We start from the raw sequence: 25,837 nt of genomic DNA, 5'->3' as shown, positions 1-25,837 counted from the left end.
ACATTGGGAGTAATTTCTTCGCAGAAAGGTGATTAGACATTGGGAGTAATTTCTTCGCAGAAAGGTGATTAGACATTGGGAGTAATTTCTTCACAGAAAGGTGATTAGACATTGGAATGGGCTGCCCAGGGAGCTGCTGGAGTCACTGTCCCTGGAGGTGTGTAAGGAAAGACTGGATGTGGCACGGAGTGCCATGGTCTGGGTGACACGGTGGTGTTTGGTCACAGGTTGGACTTGGTGATCTCAGAGATCTTTTCCAACCTAATTCATTCTGTGATTCTGTGATTTTAAGCCCATAAAACGATCTTAAACGAAAATCTGCATTTATTTAGCAGGGATAGAAGTGGCTGTAGATGTGTTATGAGGAGCCTTTGACCAAGCAGCACCAGGTCGGGACCCATCAGAATTCCAGAATGAGGATCGCTGCCGGGAGGGCTGTGGCGAGGCCGGGATCGGGCAGATCCCGGTGCCACTCCCGAGGCCGGGCAGATCCCGGGGCCATTCCGGAGGCCCGGGCGGATCCCGGTGCCACTCCCGAGGCCGGGCAGATCCCGGGGCCATTCCCGAGGCCCGGGCGGATCCCGGGGCCATTCCCGAGGCCCGGGCGGATCCCGGGGCCATTCCCGGCCCTCACGCCCTCAGCCCGCGCGGCCGTTGGGCCGGGCCTGCGGCGGGCGCGTGCCGCGCGTTCCCGCCCGCCCGTGAGGCGGGGCCCCCGCGGCGCTCAAATACGGAGCGGAGCGCGGCCGGGAGCGCCCCGCGCTGCAGCCCCGCGGCCCCGGAGCCCCGGTGAGTACCGCGTGTGCTTCCCCGGCCGCGGGGACGCCGCGTTGGACGGGAGGATCGCGGGGTGTGCATGGGCGGCGTCCCGGGCGCGCCCCAGCACTCGGAGCTGCGCGGGCCCGCCCGGGAAGCGCCGGTGGCCGTGGCGGTGTCAGGCCCGCTCCTGGGCCGGAGGTGGCGGCTGCAGCTCGCAGCCCCCCAAACCCTGAGGGGGAGGGTGTGTGTGTGTGAAGTGACCCCCGGGTGTCCGTGTGCGCGTTCTGCTTTCTTTTCTGCCTGCTGGAAATTCCTCTGCCTCCCGGCCGGTCTCCCGGTTCCTTTCTGCCCGCCGAATCCGGCCTGGCGTTTCTGCGGTGCGGTTGTTGCTTCCTTTGCGCTCTTTCGTGCTCAATCGCTGCCGCTGTCCCGCTCGTCCCTCCTGGCCCCTGCTGGGAGTGACCCCCCCGCTCTGCCATCGGCTCGGGCCCCTCTGCTGCTTCCCCGGCTGGATCGAGCCGCCCCGCGCCTCACCCTCGTCCCTGCTTCCGATATTTCATAAAAACACAAAAACTTCTCGTGCCTTTGGGCTGCGGGGTAAAGGATCATAAAACTCAGCATCTCGCCCTGAGTTTCTGGTGGGAGCTGTGCCAGGCACGAGCAGTGCTGGCCGGGCAGGGCAGAGGAAGGGATCAATCCTGTAGCGGCGGCTCGGCGGGGACGCGCGCTTGCCTCAGCCCTCCATCAACACAGGGATGTGGCTCCGGCAAGAAAGCAAGGCAAGGAAGGATCTCTAAAAATAGCGCTAACATTTTTAGGAAGAGCAGGTGATTGATACAGATGAGTCAGTGCGGGGTGAGGTTCGCTCCCCGCTCCTTGCCTTCCCCGAAGCTGCAGGTGTCAGTGGCTGCCTGTTGAGGTGCTGAGCGCCTTTGGCTGTCCCTTTGTTTCCCGTGAGCAGCGCTCACGTCCCCCCTGACACACGGACGTGATGGATTCAGGGTGAGCGAGGGCTGGAACACGAGAGTGGGTAATGTGTGAAGTGAAAGGGAACGGTCTCCTTCCTCAGAAGAATGTTTCTGTAAGTTACATGCTCTGGTGATGGTCTCTGTACCTTGGAGCGACAGTGGCTCTGAAACTGCTGTGTTTGGAGGGGGGAAGATGTGCTTGTATTCTTTTAAACGATAATATTTTATAGCTTTAATTAAAAAAAAAAAAAAAGAAGGTACAGTACCTCAGAGTTATCTAAATCACTAAAGTCTTCATTCAGAAAGTCACAGCTTATTTCAGAAATGGTGAACTTTTCTTTATGTCTCCTGGAGTATGTGGGCCATAATCTTATCATGAGATGCTTGTTATCTGTTCAGAACGGTTAAAATGTTTGATGGAGGAAGGAGCAAAGTGTTTCCCCGACAGGAAATTATTTTTGAGGTTTTTGTTTTGGTTTGTCTTTCTGGTGAAGGACTTTTTGCAAAAGTCCACCTGTGGGGAAGAGTGGGGTTTTTTTCTGTTGTAACTTTTTGTCACTAATCAGACTGAAACTGTTTTCACCTGCCTGTGGAAGCATAACATCTTACAAGGTGTTATTTAAAAAGAAGGGGTTTTCTGGGTGGTTTTGGGGGTTTTTTCCCTCTCCTTTGCAACCTCTTTACGTGAGTTTAGTGCTGTTCAGTGTCTTCTTTAGGATAATATTGGAACACATATTCCTGGAGATGTCTTCTGTGCCACTGGTGTTACACAAAAACACCGGGAGAATGCATTGTATAAAAAGTAACACCCTGTTATTCTCTTGGATTTTTGCAACCTTTCTCTTCTTAGATTCATGTCATCCTTTCTATGTTTCTTGTCTTTCATTAGAGGTAACTGGCAGGGCTTAGGGACCTGCTGAGGCAAAACACTTCCATTGTGGGTGTGCAGAGTGTAACAGTGATGGTAACCTTGTGGATAGGCTGCCCTGTACCAAGGGAGGCTGCTGTGGAAACCTCCCCTTCTGATTTCTCAGCGCCGCCTTGTTTGCATCTGGTGATGTTCGCTGGATTTAGGAAGAAAAGCTGTGACTGATTTTTGGTTAGGGGGTTTTGTTGGGTTCCTGCCCTCCCAGTTTCTTCAAACCAGATGAGGACAGCTGTCCTGCTTCTGGTCAGAATCACTCGGAACAGCCCGGAACCGCTGGGTTTCTCACTGTGCACAGGCAGCAGAACAGTGTACAACACTCCACCAGAGCTGCCTGTGCACACCTGGGGTCTGTGCTCCTGGGATTTGGACATACCTGAACCCAGAATCAGGGCTCTACACCTCTAGATGATGTGAGGGCCTTTTTAAAGTGCTCAGTGTAGGTTTTTGGGTTTTTTTATTTCTGTTGGATCCTAAACCAGTAAGAACTGTGATATATAATTAGGGAATGATATGGTGGGGAGGGTATTTACTGAACACTCTCACCCGAGGTCATTTATGCCATGTTTCCCTGTGTTGTGTTTTTCCTGTGTAACAGGATGACAGGAGTCATCCACACTCAGCAGGAGTCTGAGGAGCTGGCAGATCAAACAGGGTTTGGGTTTTTTTTCTGTAACAGAAAGAAAATGTTTATAGAGTAGAAGCAGGCAGACACATAAATCTAGTGACTGTCACCTTTGGAGACCTTCCTGGTGCAGCCTGGTGCTTGGAAGTCATCAGATGGGGGAGAAGGGAGTGTCTCTAACAACTCTGACCAGGTTTCTGTGCCTGGTGCAAGGGCTGCTGGTGTGACTGTGGAGGAGCAGCCCCGAGGTGTTGGTTCCTCGATAAGGCAGCTCCTTTGGCCTCTGGGTATGAACTCCCCAGCAGGAAAGAGCCAGCCTGGTCTGCGGTTTCTCTGCTGAGGGGAATTGTGTGCACATGGGCACAGGTTTCATTTTCACTGCTTAGCAGTTCCTGGATGAGTGAAAGAGCAGAATTTACTGGCCATTTGGGGTTGTCTTTTTCTCAAGGAGCCTCCTTCTCCTTTTTTTTCTTTGCACGCTGTTTTTGTCTGTGTCAGATGACAGAGTTTTGGTGGCTGGAATTATCTGCATATCTGTGTGCTGTGCAAAGCCAAGTTCATGAAAATATTTCTAATTAGTGAGCGGAGCTCGTGGCTTAGCCAAAGGTGCAAAACTCTCGGAAGTCTGAGCCCCTTTTGGTTTTGGATGGCTTTGCTTGGGGTTGGAGGAGGTTGCAGGGGCTGAGTTTGATTTTAGTTAAAGCTTCTCAGTTATGATTGCGGTGTGTGCATAAGTGATCCCTTCCTCAGAGATTTTACAAGTCTGTTTTTTTTCACCCAGACACGATAGGAAGGATATAGGGAAATGAGGGGTAAAATGTAGAAAGAAGTGTTGAGTCACACAGTGTCCAATGTCGTTCTTTCGGTTTGGCAGCAATCTGTTAGGCTTCTGTGGTTGCCTTGATTTGCACCAGATGTGTGTAGTGAACCATGTCCTGACACTCTGCTGTTACCCATCTATACAGGGAGGAGAACAGGGCTCTGGTGAGCTGCCAGTGGTGTGGATCAGGCACCTCCTTGCACCTGGATGAGATGGCAGGGGTTGCCTCCTGGCTGCTTTCTGAAGCAGCTGCTCAGTGCAGAGCTGTGTGGATTCTCCTTCACACCCTCCTTGGCAAACAGCTGCTCCAAGAATCCTTCAGCCCCCTCTCGTTGAGTAGCCCCATGGCAGGGAGCATTGTTAGCACTGCCTTGGGTGCTTGGTGACTTCTGCTCTTGATCCAGTCTGCTGCTTTCCCTCTTTGCACCCCTTGGCACTGCTTGGAGGTGCTGCTTGGCCCTGGTGGGCTTTGGCTGGACTGTCCTTGCTGGCAGACGTGAGGAAGGGGCTGTAGCCCTTCATGCTTTATGGGAATGCTGCTCTTTCTCCCACAGTGTCATTGTGGCTTTAAACTCCTCCTACCTCAGGAGCTTGCTCCCTGCTTTCCTTTAAACTCTCAGAGCTTTTATTCAGCTTCACTGAAGGATGAGCAGGGAAATTGGACTGTGTGCAGTCATGGCAGTCGTGGATGTTGGATTTTTGTTTAAATGTCTGCAAACCTGCTCTATTTCCTGGTAAAGTGCTGTGACTGTGACCTTTGGCCAGTTTATAGTGCTCTTACTGCTGTTATTGGAACGGGCAATATCCAGGTCTCTCAAATATTTTGGGCTATTTCCTTCATCTTTAAAGGAGACATATGTTCCTTGGCAAGTGTAACTTCTGGTTATTCAGTGTAATTTCTGTAATACCTTAGATTGACAGCCACACAAAACAAATCCACTTAGATCAGCAGTTGCTGTATTTTGGGTTTGTAAGCTCTTCCTGTATTTCAACATCAATCTGTTCCTCCTGAGGTAGAACTGAAAGTGAAATTGTTTTGCTTTGTTTCATGCACAGTCATGTGTTTTCTCCTAGAAAAACAGACACTTTTTCACTGTGCTTGTAGACTTACAGCTAAGAGAGCCCCTAAGTGTTGAGTGGAAGAAGCAACGGGCTGAGGAATCTTCTGTGTGCGTGGCACTAGGAAATGTGCATTCTGCAGGCATCTATTTGCACTTTTCCTGTCACAGTTCCCAAATGTCTCCTGCAGCGTTTCTTTGAGAGGGAGTACTTTCTTAGCTCTGTATCGTTGTGAAAGGTGTTTAAAAGAGACAATGCTTTCCTTTATGCTCACAGTGTCTGAGGTGCTGCTAGCAAACAGCTTTGATCAGGTTGATGAATGCTGCTTTGAGTTTCTGTCATTTTTGGCTGCCTGATTTAATGCAGAATTTTCTTTTTTAAGGTTCTTGAGTATTTCTGGGCTCCTGTCATAAGAGATTCCTTCAAGATTATCTTGGGTTTTTTATATACATTTTTTGTAGTGGTTTCATCAGTTTAGCTGTCATGTTGGGAGTGGAGTTTGCAGTGCAGCTCAGTGGGAAAAGGGAATCAAAGGATCTGTGTCAGACTTTCCTTCTGGGGATCAGCTCTGGCTGTCTGTGCTGGGCACAGCTGCTTCATGAAAGTGAGGAGTGTAAGGGACATTTACATCTCTGATACACTGGATGTTTGGGGGAGAGGAGCCCGCTAAAAATTCACTTTCATGTTCTGGAAAAGCTGTCAAATATTGACACAGGGTTGTGGATGCTCTCAGAGCACATGAGCATGAAGATTTGCACAGATTTCAAGACAAATCTGTGGAGATTTGTCTTTGTACCCCTTCCTCTAGAAATGCTTTGAGTCTTTTTATGATGGATGTTCAGAGTCTGAGAGGGTGAGCAGGCTCCACTGAAGTCATTCTGGGTAATTGCAGCTGTGAGAATTCCCTTGACAGTAAATTGTCCAGTGCACTGAATTGTTCCTCAGCAGCTCCTTGAGGCCATCCTGGCTGTTGCATCAGCACCCTTGTTTTACCTGAGCAGGGAGCTCCTGAAGTGCTGTTCTTTGGATGTGTCATTTCTGATGGGCCACTCTGATCCAGGATTTAAACTTCACACTGAAGCATCTTTACAGCTTCTGTTTATTCCAGAAAACAGTGCAGATATTCCTGGTGCTTGCCAGTCTAGAAAGGGAGTTCTTGCCTACACATGGCAGAATATGAGATGAAAGGCAGAGGAGATGCTACTGTTAGGGCCCACCTGTGCCCATAAAGCTGAGTTTTTTAGTTCTTTTTTAATTACTTCTTACCAGTTTCTTGCTTTGCTTATCTAACTTGCCAGTCAGGCAAAGGAAGACAGATTTACATTCCTCTTTACTGTTGGTATCAGCTGTAAAATGCATCCAAGTTGCAAAATGACATGGCATTCCTGAGTCTGTCCGTGCTCGTGCTGGCACAGAACAGTAGTACTTGTGGTAAAACTAAAATCAGGAGGATTCTCTCGTCCTGTAGGTGGCATGGCAGTTCCTGTATCCAGTCCCACACTCTGAGGTCTTAGGGCTGGCAGAGCTTCCAAGTGGCACCTGCAGCTCTCAGAGCTCTGCTGCCAAGTGTTGGGGCTGTGTTTGCTGCAGGACCTGAGCACTTTGTCGCTGCTGCAGTGTAAAAACAGCTTTGTCAGAGTGCCAGGGTCCAGTGCCCGTGGCCCAGCTGGGCTGTGCTCTAAATCCAGAAACAAGCCTTGCATGTCTCTGGTTGGACACTGTCACTTGCACATCACCAGTGATGGCTGGAGTTTGCCTGCTCTCCGTCTGTTTGTCCTTCCTTGATAATGTCAAAACACTGGAGCTGTGATTCCCCAGTGCTTCCTGCTTTTCCATCATTTCTGAGAGGCAAACATAAGAACTGCTTGCACATGCTATAGCAGGGGTCTGTTGCAGCTGCTGGGCTGAAATAAATAGATTTTGAACAGGAAGCCAGCCCTGTCAAGACCAGCAGTCTTGTGTGATAGTGGTGATGGTGCTTTTTCATCAGGGTTTGCTCTGCTCCCTCCAGCCAGGTCCTGAGGAAAGACAGAAGTATTTTCCTAACCTTACCGAGGAGTTGAAGCACAGGATGAGCTTACTGGGCTGGAGTTCTTTTGCTCAACACCAGAGAGGAAAAACTCGGCCTGGTGCCAGATCCTAGAAAGTGCCTGCACTCTGATAGCCAAGATCCAAGTCGTGCCCTTGCCTCTTAGGCATGGCTATGCCCAAAACGTGGAGACGTGGAGGTTCTGTTTGGGTCTAGCTGAGTTCAAATACCAGCTGCAGGCTTCCTGCTGACTCACTTTAAGCTCAGCTGTGGCTTCTGAAGAATAAAGCGTTGTCGTGCTGCTTCTGTCACTGATCCGGTACAGAAACCACACTGATGGGAGTTCCTGCCTGTTTGTTAAGAGCATTAGTAATACGGCATGGCTCCTTCTTACTCATTCATGTGCTGCTTGGGGGCTGGTCACCAGAAGCTTTTGGAGCCAAATGGGAAGGGTGTTGATGAGGGATTTGGATGGCTTTCCTCCTAGCAAGTCAAAAGTACTGCCCTGATAACCAGAAGATTGATGCAATTCATGTCATCCTGAAAAGGCAAAAGACCTTCAGGAGCTTAAATTTCTATCAGAAAGGACAACTGACAGCTTCTTTTTAGAATTGTCTCTAATTAAGTTTATCTTCCAAAGAGGAAGATAAACCCCCTGTGAACAAAGAGTGCATTGTATTTCCAAGACAAAATACACAGTTGAGAGTGCTTGGTGTCCAAGCCAAGATGATAATTCTGTACTAAAGAAGCATGAAGAAGCGAAGGTAAAAATGCCCCAGCTAAGGCAGAAGAAAGTATTCAGCAAGTTTTGCATCAAAGGTATGAAGAGTAAATGGCTTTGTGTTCGTGCTGGGTTTTGTTTTCCCTTGCTGGAGAGATCGGTAGTGGCATTATTTTGCATCCTAAAGAAGGAGGCAATTTGAAGCTGAAAGGAAGAGAAACAAAAGCTGAAAACCTCAAGCAGTACTGCTTAGGAGTATCAGGGAGAGGTTATCCTGGTTGGATTTTAAGTAGTCTCGTGATTCCTGCCTAACAGGGCATTCCTCCCCAGAGCCAACAAATAAATTGCAGGTGACTGGGGAAGGAGGTGTGTCCTGCTCTGGGCCACTGAGCTGCTGGTATCTCCAAGTGTGCTCCTCATGCCTTGTCAGTTCTGCCACTTCCAAAATGAGCTCTTGGTGTTGCATCCTCCCTCAGAGGCAAATGGGTGGGAAATACCCTTAGTTTGGAAGCAGTGTTCCCTGTGGCAGGGAAAGTCCTGACACTCTCCAAGCCAACAGCTCTGGTGTTTTCCAGATGTACCCAACCATCCTTCAGTTCCACAGCTGTGTGTGTGTGCACATCCACACGTGCCCAGAGGGTCTTGTTGAGCCCGTCCTTCACCTGGCCTCTACATTGCAATGTCTCTGCTCTCCCACCATCCTGCTTCTCTTTCCAGAGCCTAGGAGCAAATTCTGCTTTAGGAGTGAGTCTCAAATGAGGCAAAATCTTGGGGCTAAACACTGTTACAGGCTGGCAAATCCCTTGCAGAGTAAGGAGTGATGGGGACAGGTTTCTGTGGTAATAATAACATCCTATTTACTCATGTCAGCACTGCTGGTTTTGCACACCAAGATACCTTCCCTGGGCTGTTTAGTTCCTGTTGGGATTGTGAGCTAGAAATGGAGCATTGAGGAGTGGTGGGGCTTTTGGTGACTTTGGGCTCTGTGGTATTTGCTTACTCTCCTGACCTGAAGTGCTGCAGACAACAGTGGCACAGCTGAGAATATCCTCAAATAAAGAACTTTCTAAGTCTTTGGTGCTGTTTCTCTTTCTTTATTTTCCAGTAGTGACTGGTTATGTAAAGTAATTGTGCCTGTGGCAAGTTCTCATGAAGATAGTAAAAACGAGTGGTTATGTTTGATATGTGGATTTAAAATGTCAGGACATACCAAATACTTGGTTTTCCTGCCTGTAAAATGATGCCCTTGCTCTGTAAAAAGCTCTGTAGCTCAGCAGTGAAATATCTGCCTACAGGACAGGTAAGTGCCACCAGGTCCTGGAAGGGACAAATGAAACATTGTTTTATTTCTTCCAGTAGTGATGTCATCCTGAAAGCTCTTACCTTTCAGCTGCCACACAGGGAAAGCAATGCTCAGGGTGGAAGTTTTGGACTATGCAGTGACTGGTGCTTTGTTGTGGTTTCTGATTTGGAGACTTTAATAGCTCCTAACTCAAACGTGAGACATAAACATCTTGACAGCTCACACAATAGGTGCATTGAGCAGACATTGTCACTGTCTGATGTTTGTGTGGAAGGAGTCTTGGAATCCAGACACGGGTTTAAAGGAGTCAGTCCTGCAGGCCCGTGGCCTTCCTGTGTGCTTTCCTAACCAGTGTCTGCCAGAGCTGGGAACAGAACCTGCCAGGCTGAGCTGTGAGGAGAGGTGGGAATGTGACGGGAAGGGATGGTAAGCACAGACACTGCTGGTGGGGTGGCTTCTTTTCTGAGCTGTCGTGAACACGCAGCACAAGTGTGGAGGTGAAAACTGATTTGTAGGGTGGCTTAGCAGTGCTGCAGGGGTTCTGGGACCTTCTGCTGTTAGGGCAGCCCTGAGAGCTGTGGGGAGTTCCCAGCAGGTAACCACAGTGTAATTCAGTGTATGAGGCTTTCCCGTTGGATTCAGGTGTGGGAGAGAGGCATGGAGAGCCAGCTGTCGTGCAGTCCTGCTTCTCCCTCTTTTCCACCCTGCACACTTGTGCTGCCATCTCTCCTTAAGACCTGGAGTCAGGGGGTTCTGGCCCTGCCTGCTCTTGCCTCTGATGATGCCACCCCTCACTGGTGGACTGCAGGTGGGAAAAGCCCCTCTGGTGAGTTCCTGGTGAGATTTAAAGGATTATGCAACTTGGGGTGAGAGGGAGAAGCAGAAGATGGGACACCAGACCTGAAGGAGTTGTTGCAGAGCAGTAAATACAATCCCTGAGGGTGTGCTCAGCCCATGTAAAGAGCTGAGATTGCCTTGGAGGAAGCTTCCAGAGAGTTCACTTATGAAAAATCACAGAATTCGCTTGTGAAAACTGCTGTGTGTGGGTGGAATGAGATCTTTCCTACTGCACTGACAGGCTGCTGGTGGATGTGCTTCTCTAACTGTAATTATGTTTTCTTACCATGTGCCTCTCCACAGTCTTGCATCCCATACAATGTTGAGTTGGAATGAACATGCCCTACCCTGATTCTGTAGAACTGATTTAAGGGTCTTAAACTTGTGCTTAAAGTACCCCTTCATTTTTTTCTAAGAAAGAGAGAAAGAACAGGTCTAAAAAACTAATTGTATTCTTATGTGTTGAACACTTCAAGGCATTTAGTGGTTTCTCAGAAGCAACTCATTTCTCACAAAGAAATGTGAGCTTCTCACAAAGCTCATTTGTCTAATGAGTGGATTGAAGTAAAAAAAAAAGAATAATATATTAAAATTAATTGGTGTTTCAATTAAAATATCCTGTAAAAATTCATTCCAAGATTTCAGCAGCCCTAAGGCAGCCTTAGCAAATGATCTAGTTTGACTCTTAATTAGAGTGTAGATGGTGTTTGTGTCCTTTATCCATCTTTTCTCCAACTAAAGATTCTTTGTACCCATTATAAGGTAACCTTTTTCCCTCCATCAGAAACAGTCTTAATCTGAATGTAAAACTACTAAGATTCCAAATTCTTAATGATTAAAATTTGTGTGTGGTATCAGCACAGTTGCATTTGACTGTTTGGGGTTTGTTCTTTAGGGGACTTTTTTTGTTTGGTTTTTTGGTGGTTTTTTTTTTTTAAGATTCTGTTAGGGAATTTGACTTCTCAGGAGGAACTGACTCTCAAGGCCCTTTGCATTGATGCAAAGTGGTTATGTAAAACTTGAGGTTCCTGTAATTACTAGTTAACTAAAATAAAAAATAATTTACCCTGTATTGTAGAAGTAGGAAGCTATTTTGGTGTGTGAGAGAAATCCTTTTTCCTCTTCTCTGGTGTGTTTTTGACCACCCAAGCAGAACTTTCTTAGCTGATGGCAGGTATTGCCTTCAGGGGCATTCACTGCATGGGTGGTCAGTCTTTGCTTTAGGAAATTCAGTTTGTGAAGTTATCGTGTTCGGGCTCCCTTGTCTTCATTTTTTGCCATGTTAGTACTTTGGAGTGTGGGGGAACTTTTCATTGTTCTGTTTGTGTGTTTGTTTTATCTCTGCTCATGTGCAGGAGCTGATAAAATTGCTATTTGCAGCTCTGGTGGGTGACTTCTTTTAATGTCTCTGTGGACTTGGCCTGAGGGGTGCCTATACCTGCACAGAGCTGATTTGATCCCTGAGGGGAAGGAAGAACCCAGATGTATTTTAGGTCTCTTCTCCCTGCACAGCCACTGACATCTGCAGGTACAGCAGGCACCTGGAGCAGTCTGTGCCTCCTCATTTAAAGCAGAGAGTGGGAAAATGCCATTGAAAAGGAATATTATCTCTAAAACCAGAATATGTGCAAACTGAGGCTTTACCTAACCTACAGAAATATTGCTTGTGTGGACAACTCCTGAGGAGTTTGCACAAAGCTGAAGTCCTGCCAAAACTTAATTCTAAATCCTCACTTCCCTCTTAATCTCAGCATTCTGTTCGGAGTTCTCAAACCTGAATTCACATCTGTGTCTCTTCCAGCAAAGCCAAGCCCAGAAGAGAAAGGTCACCCTGACCTGTTCCAGAGCCCCTTCAGGTCCCAACAAACAGGACAGAGGACTCTCCCCAGCCAGAACATTCCATAGGGTAGAGGTGAGTAGCAGCAATGGGGATTTGAATGGAATAGAGGAAAATGCCAAGCAGCAAGGGATAAGCCTGTGTTGTAGCTGTCTGACATAATTCCATTAACAGAAGAGCTCATGGTTAAGAGGCCTCTAGTGGGCTGTTGTGTGTTTCAGACATATTTCAGACTGTGCTTTGGTCTTGGATTTCCAAGAGCCTTTGAAAAATTGGGAGACTCTTGGTCTCATGAAATATGACTCTGGTTTGCTTCAAAGTTTGAATTTCTTTCTGGTTTGGCTTCCCTCTTTTCTACCAGCACACGTAGTTATTTAAAACACAGATGTGAGGGGTTGTCACTGTGAAATAGTCATTTATCACTAGCCCAGGTCTTTGAAGGTTAGCAGGCCTTTTGTTTGGGTTCCTTAGTGCTTCCAGCCCATTTTTGGTTAGAAGGTGCCTGCACAACAAGCAGGTTATTGCCCTGGGTGAAGAAGGCTTGGCAGGGAGGGAGTGCCCAGTGTCAGAGTTGAACAGAGACCTCTGTGTGCAGCTGTGGGACTGTGGTGTCCAAGGCAGCAAATGCAGGGTTTTGCCCATCAGCTGCTTCTGACAGGATGAGGAGGGAGCACTGTGCTCCTACATTTCCCCTGAGGGAGGGAGGCTCCCCTGTGCCCTCCCTCGCTGGTTGTCTCTTCCCCTGGGCTCTGTCCTGCTTTCTCCCTTCTCCCTAGCCAGCCTCCCTGGAGGCTCAGCAGAGGCTGGAAACCTGTGCTGGCACTTGATCCAGCCTTCCCCATCACAGATATTTGTTGGGAAGTGTTGAAATGAGCCTGGGTCTCCACGGGGGTCTCTTGCATGGAGGGTGGGCAGAGGCACCCTCGAGGCCTGTGCATGTGGAGCGATGTCAGCTGGGTTTTCATTTCAGAGTGTTCTGCTGTGCATGCAGACCCATCGGCTCACCTGCTCTCAGGAGGTGCTCAGGAGCTCCTCTCTCATCACCCTGCTCTTTATCCCAGCCCCTGGCTCCATGGAGGGCTGTCCCTCCCTTCTCCAGCAGCAGCTCTTGGCTTTAAAGGCCTGTTTGGAGGTTGTGTCACTGCACTGTCTGGCACTTGTCTATGGCAGGAAGGGGATTTGTGCCTCTCATTCACAGGGCCCTTCTCACTGAGACAGTTGTGATTTCCTGAGCCCTTTTGAATGACTGATGGTGTTTGATGGGCAGCTGTCTCCAGAAACAGGGATATGCATCTCTGAAAGGGACATTTACTATGAGACACAGCCAGACACAGCTGCGAGATGTGGATTTATGGGAACTCTCCTCCCTTCACACTTTTCTTTCTTACTCTTTCACAGGACAAGGACTTCTGGTCTGAAGCAGAGGGTGACCCAAGCTGCTCTGTCGCTGAATCCATCATGGAACAGGTTAGAGTCAAACATGTCTGAAGTCAGCTGTTCACAGCAGACAGTGGTTCTCTTGTCCTGAGGTACTTTGAAGGGAATCAGTCTCAGTGCTGGCTCATGTCCTTCTTGAGTTTCTCAGAATTTCTGCAGTGTTCCTGGCACTGCTCTGAATACAGAGATGTGGAGGGAACCAGTTAGGTTGTAAGCTGCTTCCTTGCAGCTCTTGATGTGGCACTTCCCCTTGGTACTGCAAGCTGGAGATGTAGCTACGTAAGAGACTACAATGTTTATTGATAAAGCTACAAACTGCTCAAACTAATAAAGGCATGGGCACAGCCCTGTGATCAATGCATTGCCTTGGTTTGTGCAATGTTGAACACAATTATGATGCTGTTACTTAGCACATTTAAATCTTACACATTGAACTGTGACTGAAATGTCTGTCTCCTGGTTTTCTGGGGGCCTTAGTTGGTGATGAGGCCTGGTGTTCCAGGGGGCTGCCTGCCTCATGAGCCTCGTCAGCCTAATTAATTTGGGCACTCTGTGCTCCTTGCTTGAAGGCTGCAGGTCGTGTGGCCATGGAGGCAGCACGTGCCCATTTACTGGAGGTGGCAGTGATCTGCCATCTCATGCCACTTGTCTTGTGAGCAGCTGCTTGGCTCTCTGCAAGGAGCTGAACAGGTTTATTGTGGAGCTGGTTGAGTTCCTTTGAAGAGGGAGAAGAAATGTGAACTTTGAGGGTTTTCACAGGCTTATGCTCTTATCTCTGTTTCCCACCTTGTTACTGCTCTGCTCTGATTACATTGACATGGGGAGCTGCTGCCTTCTTTGTGCACAGCAAGTAGAATGCCCAGTTACCAAACACAGGGGTAAAACATTCCAAACACAGGTGTCTGAGTAAGGGAAGTGAATGGGTTTTGCTGAATACACCCGTTTCAAAAGGAGAGCTCAGATTGGGGTTGCTGCCATTGCCACAGCTGGAAATGCGAGGAGAAGGTGAGCTGGGTTTTCAACACCAGTTTGTGAGAGCCCTCTGTCCTTCACCATGGACAGTCCTGTGTGGGTCCACATCCAGGAGTCAGCCTGCATTTGCTGAGGCCTTGTGGCCCCCTGGCTGGTGCTGTTCAGGGCACCCAGAGGAGCCACAGAGATGCATTCAGGGTTGGAACATGGTGCTTTGAGTGGGACATTCTCTAGGCTTGGCCTAACAGTGGTTTCCTCCTGTCTCAGATCGATGGATCTCTTCAGATGGAGCATGCACTGCTGTTCACCTTCCTGGAGGCATCCTCTGACTGTAAGTTCAAAGCCCAGCTGCATTCCCTGCAGAGCCAGCAGATCATGTGGTGCCGAGCAAGCGATGACGACGAGCTCCAGACCGATGGCAATCGGAGCGGCCACTTCCAGAACGGTGACCTGGGTGAGCAGGCTTCTCTCCATCCCACAGGTCTCTCGGAGCAGGGTGGGGTTTTTCCCCATTTCCTATCTTTGCCATTGCCTGTTTCAGAGGAGTAATGTTTTCTCCACTGAGAAGCTTCACTGCGTGGCTGTTGGTTGGGAATTTAACACTTAGGTTAAGACAATTTGTGCGTAGTACTTTCTCTCTCCACATTTCTAGATTTCTAGAGCACCTGTCACATCAGACAAGGGCACAAAGCTGGCACTGGTGATAGCTGCCCTCAAGGAGTGTGATACAACACAGTTCAGTTAGGCTCACACTGCTCCTCAGGCAGTATCAGTACTTGGGCTAGGATCTTGGAACAACCCGAGTTCTGCTACTGGGTGAATCCCTTTCTGCTCTACCAGTGTGGTGGAAACTGTTCCTCAGGCAGCTTCTGGTGCTGTTCCTGCTTTGTCAGCCGTCTGCAGGGTGGCTGCTGCCCTTTGCCCAGGGTGTGACAGCTGACCTGACATTGACCTCAGCCGAAGCAGGGTGAGCAGGAACTGTTACAGTAAATTTCCCTCTCACACAAATTTGCACAGGTCTCATGCCAGAAGCAGGTAGGGCAAGGTGTGAGGTTCTCAGCTGAAAACTGACAGATTCAGACTCCATGTAAGGAAGATTTTTACAATGAGGGTGGTAAAACACAGTCTGCACAAAGAGGTGATGGATGCCCCAGCCCCGGAAACATTCAAGGTCAGTTTGGCTGGGCCTTTGAGCAATCTAATCTAGTTGGAGATGTCCCTGCTTTATTGTAGGGGCTTTGGATGAGATGGCCTTTCAGGGTCCCTTCCAACTCCAACTTTTCTATGGGGTGCTGTATTTTAGATGGTGCTTAAGAGACAAGTCCTGACAAGCCACTTAAATTCTAGAATCATTAGGTTGGAAAAGACCTTCAAGGTCATGCACAGCTTCTCAATTCCCCTCTCTGGGCAGGATGTTTGCTGTAACTGTCCTGTTCAAATTTTGGTTGGAGATGTTCCAACATGCCCTGCAGTGATTTTTTTTTGGGCAAGGTGAGGCTGCACTTTACCTAAACCACAGATACAAGCCCCTGTTTGCCACTGTTTCTGGTAAGCAACCTGGGTGCACTTAAATCTTGCTCAGACCTGTCATGAATACACTCGGGGTGGGAAGGAGGTTGCTAATGAATATTAGCAAAATGCTGTGACCTGTACTGAACCTGGTGTGACTGCAGCCTGTGACCTAAATTCTGCTCTTTGTGTTGGCAGGATTGGCTCCAACAAATGAAGAGGTTATCCGGATCATTGCTGCTCAGCTGGCTGAGATTGGAGACCAGTTTGATAAAGAGATCCAAGGAAGAGTAGTAACTGACCTAGTGCAGCACTTCCTGAATGAGCAACTGTCTAGAGAGGTGAGTGAAAAGCAGCCTGATAAGCAGTTCTCCTTTTAAATATTCTGCATCCTTCCTGCTGTGACTTCGGAGGCATCTGAAAATTCATCCCAAATACTTACCTTTGAAGATTTGTTAGAGGTGATTTGGTGGCAGAAGTTAATGTGTAAATTGGGTTCCTTGGGCTCATCTCCTTTCTGCAGATGGTGAAATGGTGGTTGTGGAAAAGGACTGATTTTGAGGCATTTTGTCCTTCTTTTGATGGCCCCATGGCTTATCTTGAAAATGAGCGGTCTGGTTAAGGCTTTGTTTTAGCACTTAAGATTTTGGACTTGTGTGCCAAGTCCTGTCTATCCTGCTGACCATCATGGGGGTAAAAATTCAGCAGGTTAGTGAGAGGAGCTTAACCTGTGCTTGGTACTGAGCACTGGAGAGACAGCAAGTCATGAGACACTTTTTGGTTCTATGAGTGTTCAGTTCTGGGAGCAGCAGTGGGTTTGGGCCTGGCTGGGTGAGCTGCTGGGTGGCCTCTTCCTGGGTGCAGCTGGCCCAGCATCTCACAGGCCTTGCTGCTGTGCAAGGGAAGCAGAGTTTGGGGTCTCTTGTGTTGAAAAGGAAAGAGAAGGCTGCCTAAGGATTAGATCTACGCCTGGATCAGGTGCCATAGTTTTTGGGGGGTGTTTTTTATGTGACAGGCTGGCTGCCAAGGCTGGGAGGAAGGGGAGCAGCATCCTGTGGACTGTTACAAGAAGCAGATCAGTTATTAGTTCAGTCCTGGCAGGCTGTGCTGAGTCCCCTTTGTGCCCCAGCTCTTGCACTGAGATCCCTCTCTTCCTTCCGTACAGGAGATAACCCTGCACATGTCCAGGGCAGTGGGAGAGCTCACACGATCCATCCCCTCAGACATGGAGCCGGAGAAGGCCATGTTGGTGCTAGCAATGGTCTTGACCAAGAAAATTGTGAACACGGTGCCCTCCCTCCTATTCCGTGTGTTTAACTCCACTCTGAACTACATGCACCAGCAGCTGCACGACTACATTGTGGATATGGTGAGTCAGACAGCCCTGTGGGACTCACAGCAGCCCTGAGCTGTGCTGGGTTATTCCCTGAGGGGTGGCCTAGCTCTGAACTGCCCGTGGCCTGCTGCTTTCCTTGCAGTGCTCTGGAGGCTGGGCCAGAAGGGAATGTCAGTCCCTGCAGGGCTCTGGAGAGGGAGGAGTGTGCTCGAGGGGGTCATGTCACAGGTTCTGCTTGCCCCTCTCACAGCAGCCAGTGAACAGAATGCATTTGTTCTGTTGGGCACAAAGCTGTGACTGCTCCCCTCGTCCCTGCAGCCTCCTCAGGGAGCTGCACCAATAAGATTCTGGTTCATGAACCTTTCATTCCCTCAGGGAAGGAAAGCCTGACCTGAGCTCTGTTGGCTGCTTTTCCCCAGTGTCTTGACCCTGAGGTCTCTGCTCTCATCTTCCTCAGCTCCCAAAGCTTGGGAGAACTGGAAGGAGAAAGGAATTGCTCCTGAGGATTAACACCAGCAGAGGAACAATGAGAAATGGTCGAATCCATTCTCGTTCTCTGTTGGCACTTGAGCAGAGCTGGGGAGGCTGTGCCAGGCTCGAGGCTGCAGCTGCAGTAACCAATGAGTCTGGGCAGGGGAGAGGACACACTGCTGTGGAGACTCAGTGCTGCTTGAGAGTGAGATCTGAGTGGGCAGGGCTGTGACCCTGCCCCTGTGCAGCAGAGGTGACACAGCTGTGCTGCACTGCAGCCGTGCCAGGGACAGTGCTGGCAGCATCCTGCAGAGGGGCCCAGCTCACACCGTCACTGTCAGCACACTGGGCTCGGTGTCACTGTGCCGTGTCCCTCAGCACTGCCCTCCCCTCACTCAGGGGGGCTCCAGGGTGCTGAGTTATGCCACAAATGGGTCACCCGTGTGAGACCGGCCCCTGCTGCTGCCCCAGCTGGGCAGGGAGGGCTGGGGCTGGGCAGCAGCGCTGTCCCCACTGTCCCCACGGCCGTGTCCCCGCTGCTGGCACGGGAGGGAGCTCGGCAGGTGGCAGTGTTGGGGCTGTCCCCACTGTCCCCACGGCCGTGTCCCCGCTGCTGGCACGGGAGGGAGCTCGGCAGGTGGCAGTGTTGGGGCTGTCCCCACGGCCGTGTCCCCACTGCTGGCACAGGAGGGAGCTCGGCAGGTGGCAGTGTTGGGGCTGTCCCCACTGTCCCCACGGCCGTGTCCCCGCTGCTGGCACAGGAGGGAGCTCGGCAGGTGGCAGTGTTGGGGCTGTCCCCACGGCCGTGTCCCCGCTGCTGGCACAGGAGGGAGCTCGGCAGGTGGCAGTGTTGGCAGGCACAGGGCAGGGCTTGCCGCGGGAGGAGGATCCGTGCTGCTGTTAATAATGCCCCTTCTGTTTCTGTCTGTCCAGCTGCGTGAATGAGCTCTCCGGCCCTGTGTGGAGCATGAGGATTCCCAAAGATTTTCCTTACTGGATGAAGTTCACTTGAATTGCTCTTACCTTGTGAGATACGGCTATGAAAGGGATGGCAGGTTCTAGATAGGCTTTTGTAGACTAGCACAGCAGTAACAGTAGTGTGAGCTGCCTGCCAGCTCTGCCAGTACCTGTAGGGAGTAGTGCTTGCCTCGTTCCTTTTACAATATTTTTAATTTTAGCCGCAGCAATCTTTGTGCAGAGCCTGCCTCGTACCCCACAGGCCCGGCGGGCACAGGGTCTGCCCTCGCAGGGTTTTTTCCTAAGCAGCTGTAGCCTTTTGCTTTAGTCATTCACCTCCCAGCCCTGCTCCTGCAGCTGAGCCGTGCTCAGTGCTGGTCCCAGGAAGGCTCAGCCTGTGGAACGGGTGGTTCATCAGCAGAATCATCGGCGGGGGTGGGTGGGAATCAGGTTTGTCTTGACAGAAGCTGGCAGCAAGAGGGGACAGCCCTGAGGGATAGAGGGGTGTGGCCAGGGAAGGCTGACACCGAAGTGTTTCAGTGTCACCATACACCTGTGTTTGCTTGAAAAATAACTGATGGGAAAGCTGCCAAGAAAAGGGCAGGGTAGGCACAGGGCAAATCTTTTTGGGAATACAGCCTGGATATGCTTGAGAAAAAGTAGCATATCTTGTAGCCACATCTCAGGTTGAACAAACTTGCACTCAGGTTGTTTGATATATAATCACACAATGTGGAAAGTAATCCAGCTGTATGTAAATATTGTGGGGTTTTTTAACTTAAATAAAAATTTCCTTTCTGGTGGCCACCACAGCTCTGCGGACTTTCAGTTTCCACCTGAAAATTTTTTGTAAAATACTCAGGGCATTCTTCTAATTCACCATGGCTTACGATGCAGCTGGCAGCAGTAGAGACACTCTGGTCCTGCCCTTGTGCGTTGCCTAAGCAAGTTTCATGTAAGTAAAAGCACCTTTTCTTCTGGTGCCTGCACTAAAAGGGAGGAGAGGGGAAGTACAGAAGTAGCCTACACATTGTTTTTGAAAACTGTACCATTTATTAAAGTGCAACCTGGGGGCATGGTCTTACAGCAGTGTCCCATTAGCAGAGGGAAAAATGTACATACCCCTTCACTTGAACTGAATACTGAACAGTGAAGCTGGAAAGAACTTTCTTTGTCAAGGTGGAAACCCTTTTATTAACCAAATGGCACAAGAAGCTTTAGACAGTTTTCCCCAAGAGGGCTGCACTTGCATATTGGAAGGAACAGTATGATGACGAGTTCCTGGGATAATGGGTGACCTGAGGAGCAGTCAGGGTCTCTTCCCCAGAGCAGAATCCAAAATCCTGCACGTCTGTCACTGTCTGCTTACACCCAGCAGGGGCCTGGCAGAAGAGATCCCCTAACCTGCAACCTCAGAGTCAGCCCCATTAGTCTTTGCTACTTAACAAATCAAGTGGCATTCTTTTGGTCTGAGGGTTTTTAGGCTTATACTTAAATAAAAGCTTATCCTGCAAGTTGAAACTGAGGACAAAGCCCCTAAAGGTACAGCAGTAAGATGCATCCTCTGCAGTTTGTTGTGTCCACATCGACAGTGTCCCTTGCCTGCCCTGCAGATACTGCAGGGAGATCAAAAGCAGCTTCCACTGGAAGCCAACAGGAGCTCCCCCACTTCTACAGCATGACCACACACCTCGAGCTTGGAGGAAGCAAGTCAGCCTACCCAAGAGACTGAGAGAAGGTCAGCTCCAAGTAGGAAAAAAAGTGATGAGGTTATTTAACTTAGGGAGGTGGAGCTGAGTGCTGTGTTGTGGTTCCCCTGGACTTACAGCTACTGACCCTTCCAGCTGGTGTCATTCCCCAGCCAGGTCCTGCTCAGGTGCCTTCACTGTACCACACAAACTGAGTTCTGCTGCCTGGACCTGGCCCTGCAGCCCCTCCTCCCCCTGGGCCTGAGAGCTTGCTCTACTCAGATTAAGTAGCGCTGGCTTAAATTTTATAAACACCCCCCTCCTGTTTTTTGTTACGGCAGTACAGAGCTTGCACTCTTAAGCACAGGTCCACACATGAAGTCAAATTAATACTTGCTCTTGCAGCCTTCCTCATGCTGAAATTAAGCAGTCCAAGCCAAATTAAACTCATGCACAACTTTGCCCTCAGTAGGCAGAGCAGACACTGTGCCTCAGCCATCCAGTGTTTCACAGAAAAGACCTTCGGGATCAAGTCCAGTCTGTGACCAAACACCACCTTGCCAGCCAGACCAGGGCACTCAGTGTCACACCCAGCCTTTCCAGTCACCCCTGGGGATGGTGACTCCAGCAGCTCCCTTCCTGGACAGCCATTCCAATGTCCAGTCACCCTTTCTGTGAAGAACTTCTCCCCAGTATCCAAACTAAACCTCTCCTGGCACAGGCTAAGGCTGTGTCATCCTGTCCTGCTGCTGTTCCCTGGGCGCAGAGCCCGAGCCCTGCCTGCTGCTCCCTCCTGTCAGGTACTGTAGAGTGAGCAGGTCTCTCCAAGCCTCCTCCTCCTCCTCTCCAGGCTGGTTCCTGCAGTCCTCACCTCCCCACAGCCCGGATCTTCTGAAGCTCAAAGGACTCAGGATCCCACAGGCCCCACCCAGCACACAAGAGCTGCAGCTGGCTGGGACACGGCTCTGCAGCTGCACTCTGGGCAACAGAGGAATCGTGTCTTTGCTTTCTGCCTCTTGTTCCTGCAGTGCCAGCTAAAGAAAGTCCTTGCCCAGCTCTGAGCCACAATCCCCAACTAAGCATAGCTTGTTCTTAAGCACAACTGAATTTAAGTTGCACCTTTTCTTTCTTGAAAGCTTTTCCCTTGACAGCTCCTTACTGAGCATGCTGCCCACTGCAGTTCCTTAAGTATTTCCCACTTTTTTCACAGATCCAGTCCTCTGCTGTTTCAGTATCTCAGCTTTAGGGTATGCTAAGGATAAAGTGAAGACAGAATGGGTCTAAGGTAGATATTTTGTTAAAGTACAGGCCACTCGAGGACAGATATTGAGGCACTTCTGGGAAGGGGATGAGAACACAAGTGAAAGTAATTCTATATATGCCCTTTTGCAAGTATCTAGCTGCTGCCTTCCCTCTGCCAGCTATGAGAGATCCACTGAAGAGAGGCTGCACACACCTTTCAGGGTAACTGGACCCTGCAGTTTAAGATTACTGTAATATACTTGAAGATAGGGGGGAAGAAAACTTCCATTTTCTAATTCACACCTCTTACCAGAGCAGCCTCTCACTCAGGTCTGCCATCTGAGCTCTTCGGTGGTCCCAGCTCTGACCACAGCATTCCAACCTGCACAACTCAACCCCACAGCTGACCTTTTTAACTAGTGGAGTGTTCCCAGAGGAAAGAGATACAGTAAATTTTCTGAACATGTGGTCAGTTCAAATTCTTGCTGACGTGCCAAATGTAAAAGACCCCAGGAGAAGAACATTGTAAAGAAAGGACCAAGCAACCCAAACATAGGGTGCAACTGATGCTCCATGAAATGTAGCAGCCAGGTGCTCAAGGCTGTTGCCTGACCACAGAAATGCCTAACACGGTCCTTTATTTTCCTTACTGCTGCTGCCTTCTCACTGCTGTGCGTGAAAGCTTTTTATTTCATGCCTCACTGGGCTCCTTGTGGCGTTGAGTTTGGAACTTCTTCCCTTGCCAGCCTGGATTCATTTTTGTCTGTCCTCTACCCCTCTCCACACTACTGAAACAACTCCATCCACAGAGAGGATGAGGTGACACCAGCCCTGCCTCCATCTTCCCCTCACTGGTACACAAGTTATCCAGAGTGTCCACAGCATCCATCTCTGCCTCAGAGCAACCTGGGGCTGCACCCAAAGTAAGTTCATTGTCCTCAGTAAGGAGGGGATGTAGATTAAGAACAGAGAATAACCCAAAGCCATCAGCAAAGCAGCAGCAGGGCAGCCCTGCCCCGACTGACCAAGCAATAGAGCTGCCCCTTGGCACCTCAGACTGCACCATTCCCTGATGAACACGATGTGTGAAACCAGGCAAAGCTGCTCCTGCTGTCCTGAGAGATGGAGCAGAGAGAGACCTCTCCTCCCCGTGGGGAAGCTCCTGCAAGGGGCCAGCAGAGGGAACTGCCGGCGTGGGAGGCACACACCAGAGGGCCCAGAGACCCTTCTGGGGACACAGCACAGCAGTGAGGACCGGCAGGGCACCAGAAAATGGCAAAAAAAAGTCAATTCCATTTTGCAATGTGATAATAGATTCGGGGTTTTTTTTCTGATAAGGCCAACCTGCTATATTTTGTACATGGAAGAAGAGCAATCAGTGATCAACAGTACAGTTCAAAACTCCCAAGTTCAGTCCACAGTGGCAGTATATACACAACCCTTCCTCTTAATATTCAGCTTCACACACAGAGTTCAAAATCCAGTAAGTTTTCTAGAAAATCCATTTCACAAAAGCTTACACAAAAATAATTCCTCAGAATCTGACACATTCTGACTAACTTTCCAGCATTCTGGGATAGGAAAATGCAGCAAGAATATCCTAAAATACAGACTATGCTAAGATCTCTTCATTCCGAGATCCCTTAAGAAACAGGCTCATCAGGAGGTGTACTCTTGATATGGTTACTTAGAAATGAAAGTACCTTGTCTTTGTGCTTAGCGAGGACTCCCATAAGCGCGTGTTTCCTTTCTTACATTGTCATGAGTTCCCTTTCACCTCCTCCACCTGCTCTACGCCACAGTGGCAGCACCAGCCCTCAGAGGTGCAGCCACAGCTCTGCCCGGGAAGCCCAAGGTGCTGCAGGTATGGACAAGGACAGGCACACAGATGTGCTGGGAAAGGAACACCTGGGCTGGGTCCCACAAGGAGTGGGAAACACTTGAAAGGCTTCTCTCCACACACACCTGAAGTGCTGTGACTGCAGGAAGGGGGATTTCCTTTTTCGCCACAAGTGAATTGCTCATCATTTGTGAACCTGTAAGTTCAGCTAATTACAGATTCACAGTCGCAAAAGAAATGGCGCTGAACAGCACTCGGGGCCAGCTCAGGAACAAGCAGATAGAGATGTTTAATGCTCTTTTGCTCAGTTGCTAGAATCCACTGCTTTATATATCTGGGATTCTGTCACAGGCAAGACCGAGTTAGGACTAAATACACTCTGTGCTTAACTTGGGACAGACAATGCGGACAGACACAGGACAGCAGAGCGTTTAACGTCTGAATTGCACTTGAGGCACTGGCCTTGCTTCCACACGGGTTTGCTGTATTTTTGCTGAAGATACCCCAGGTATCAGAGTACTGATCCCACGGCACCGTGTCGTACCTCTGTAACTGAAGGGCTTACAGTAAAGTGGGCTGGGCAGGAGCAGAGCAAATGGATTCTCAAACCAGCAAACAGCAGTGTCCCTCCCACCCTCCTGGGCAGCACCTCTGCCCCAGGAACACCAGGATGCTCAGAGATAATACAGCTAGAGAGAGGCAGCATCTTCACAGGATGGGGCTCCAGTAAACGTTAGGGGCCAGAACCAGTGTGAGCCAAGAGGTAAGAATAAGCACTGTCCCACTGGGGCTTAGGAGGAACCTGGAAGGTTATGAGGAGCAGTGCTGTACCTGAGAGGAAGCTGAGACAAAAGGGACACCAGCCTCTCGCTACAGGACTCAGGTTGGCTAATGTTTGTTAGGAGGGGCTCGGGGGCGCAAAGGGGAGTGACAGGACAGCACAGCTGCAGTAGCGGTCAATCTGAGAAGCCAAAAGCTCCAGGGGCTGGCAGCAGCTGGGTCTCTCCTTCCCCTGGGGATTCTCTGTTCCAGTTCCTAGAGTATGAGCACCCCTTTCTTCAGCACCTGCACTTTAAGTTCTTAAATTTGCAGATTTATTTTTTTTTTTAAAAATACCCCCGTACTTTAATCACGAAAAACCAGTCCCCGCCCTGATTCTACTAAAAACATGATTGTCCGTAGCTGGAGGCTTATTGAACAACCTCACCTCATCACCACTGAGTTACTCGAATGTCCAGTTAAACAGCAGGCAGCTCACCCTTTAGGTAACACAACTACAAAAATGGGAAGTGCTCTCTGGTCTCCCCCTCCTCCTCAGAGAGCTCCGTTACTTTTTCCTAAGCGCCAGCGCTACTCCGACGGCCACAGCCAGAATGGCGACGGCGGCAGCCCCGCCGTACAGCAGTATCGATTTCCCTTCTGGCAATAGGATAGGCTTCTCCTCTGCAGCTGAGGATTTCTCTTCTATTTCTTCCAAACGGCCCTCTTTCCCTGCTTTTTTTTCCCCTGGAAGCAGTATTTTCTCCGGTTCTGGTGCAGCCTTTTCTTCTGACGGGGCCGACTTTGGGACAGGTTTACTTAACACGGGGGTTTCAGGTTCAGCACGCTCTTCAGGCGCTTTTCCCTTTTCCTCCTGTTTTGCACGCAGCAGTGCGGAGGGCTGTGCTTTTTCAGCGGCAGCAGTTTCAGGAGGTTTTATTTCCTGTAAGGGAGCAGAGGTTTCTGGAAACGCTGCCTGCATGGTCTCTGCAGCACCGGCTGGCACCACCGCTTCCTCAATCCCCTCTGGTATCTCTTCCTTCTCCACGTGAACGATGTCAGAGTTGGAAGAGTTGTTCTCGCTCCTCTCTTCAGCCCCTCCGTTGCTGTCCAGGCTTTTGACCTCTTCAGGATCCATGGCCACCTGCTGCCAGGACTCAGGGCCCAGGGACACGGGCAGGCTCTCGGTGTGCCAGCTCTGACTCGCCGACAGGGACACGGGCAGGCTCTCCGACTGCCACGACGTGGTCACCGTGGGCGACTCCGGCGGGCTCACCTGCCCCGAGTTGTCGCTGGTCAGGATGTAGATGTCATTGCTGTCCTCCGCAATGAGCCCCGGGTACTCCTCCTCTTCCGATTCCAAAGTGAAGACTGTTCCCTGGGAACAACAGGGAGGACACAACAGTGAGCCATGGCGTCAGCATTCCCTCCCCTGTACAGGACACAGCACAACAGGACACCTGGACACTTGGTGTGTTGTGGCAGGGAGAAGAATTATATCAGCCCCAGTTCATCAGCAGCCCCAGTTCCTGTGCTGGGCTCCATGCTCTGGAATATTCCTTTGGCCAGCTCAGACCAGCTGCCCTGGCCATGCTCCCTCTCCCAGCCTCTCCTCACTGGCACAGCATGGGACACTGGAAAGTCCTTGATTTAGGGGCAGCACTGCTCAGCAACAACTAAAACATCACGGTGTTATCAAGGTTATTCTAAATCCAAACCACAGCTCTGAACCAGGCAGGAAAA

General features: G+C 49.9%; 2 protein-coding genes across 2 annotated transcripts in view; one reads left to right on the top strand and one right to left on the bottom strand.

Moving 5' to 3' along the window:
- The first annotated feature begins 841 nt into the window (after window positions 1-841).
- BID (BH3 interacting domain death agonist) lies at window positions 842-19,375 on the top strand. The gene is made up of 7 exons (XM_063395115.1): window positions 842-1,000; window positions 11,848-11,958; window positions 13,282-13,350; window positions 14,560-14,746; window positions 16,000-16,142; window positions 16,967-17,170; window positions 18,542-19,375. The coding sequence occupies exons 1-7, from the start codon at window positions 857-859 to the stop codon at window positions 18,551-18,553; spliced, it is 870 nt and encodes a 289-aa protein (XP_063251185.1). The 5' UTR covers window positions 842-856; the 3' UTR covers window positions 18,554-19,375.
- A 220-nt stretch (window positions 19,376-19,595) lies between these two features.
- BCL2L13 (BCL2 like 13) overlaps window positions 19,596-25,837 on the bottom strand; it is a 36,261-nt gene continuing 30,019 nt past the window's right edge. Inside the window, exon 7 of the mRNA XM_063395113.1 lies at window positions 19,596-25,472. Within this exon, the coding sequence (XP_063251183.1) occupies window positions 24,663-25,472 (810 nt within the window). The 3' untranslated portion in view covers window positions 19,596-24,662. The remainder of the gene's footprint in view (window positions 25,473-25,837) is intronic.

The sequence above is a fragment of the Prinia subflava genome, chromosome 4 (genome assembly GCF_021018805.1).
Source record: "Prinia subflava isolate CZ2003 ecotype Zambia chromosome 4, Cam_Psub_1.2, whole genome shotgun sequence".
NCBI lineage: Eukaryota > Metazoa > Chordata > Aves > Passeriformes > Cisticolidae > Prinia > Prinia subflava.
The sequence above is the reverse complement of the archived record's forward strand: the minus strand, read 5'-3'. Positions and strand labels throughout refer to the sequence as shown.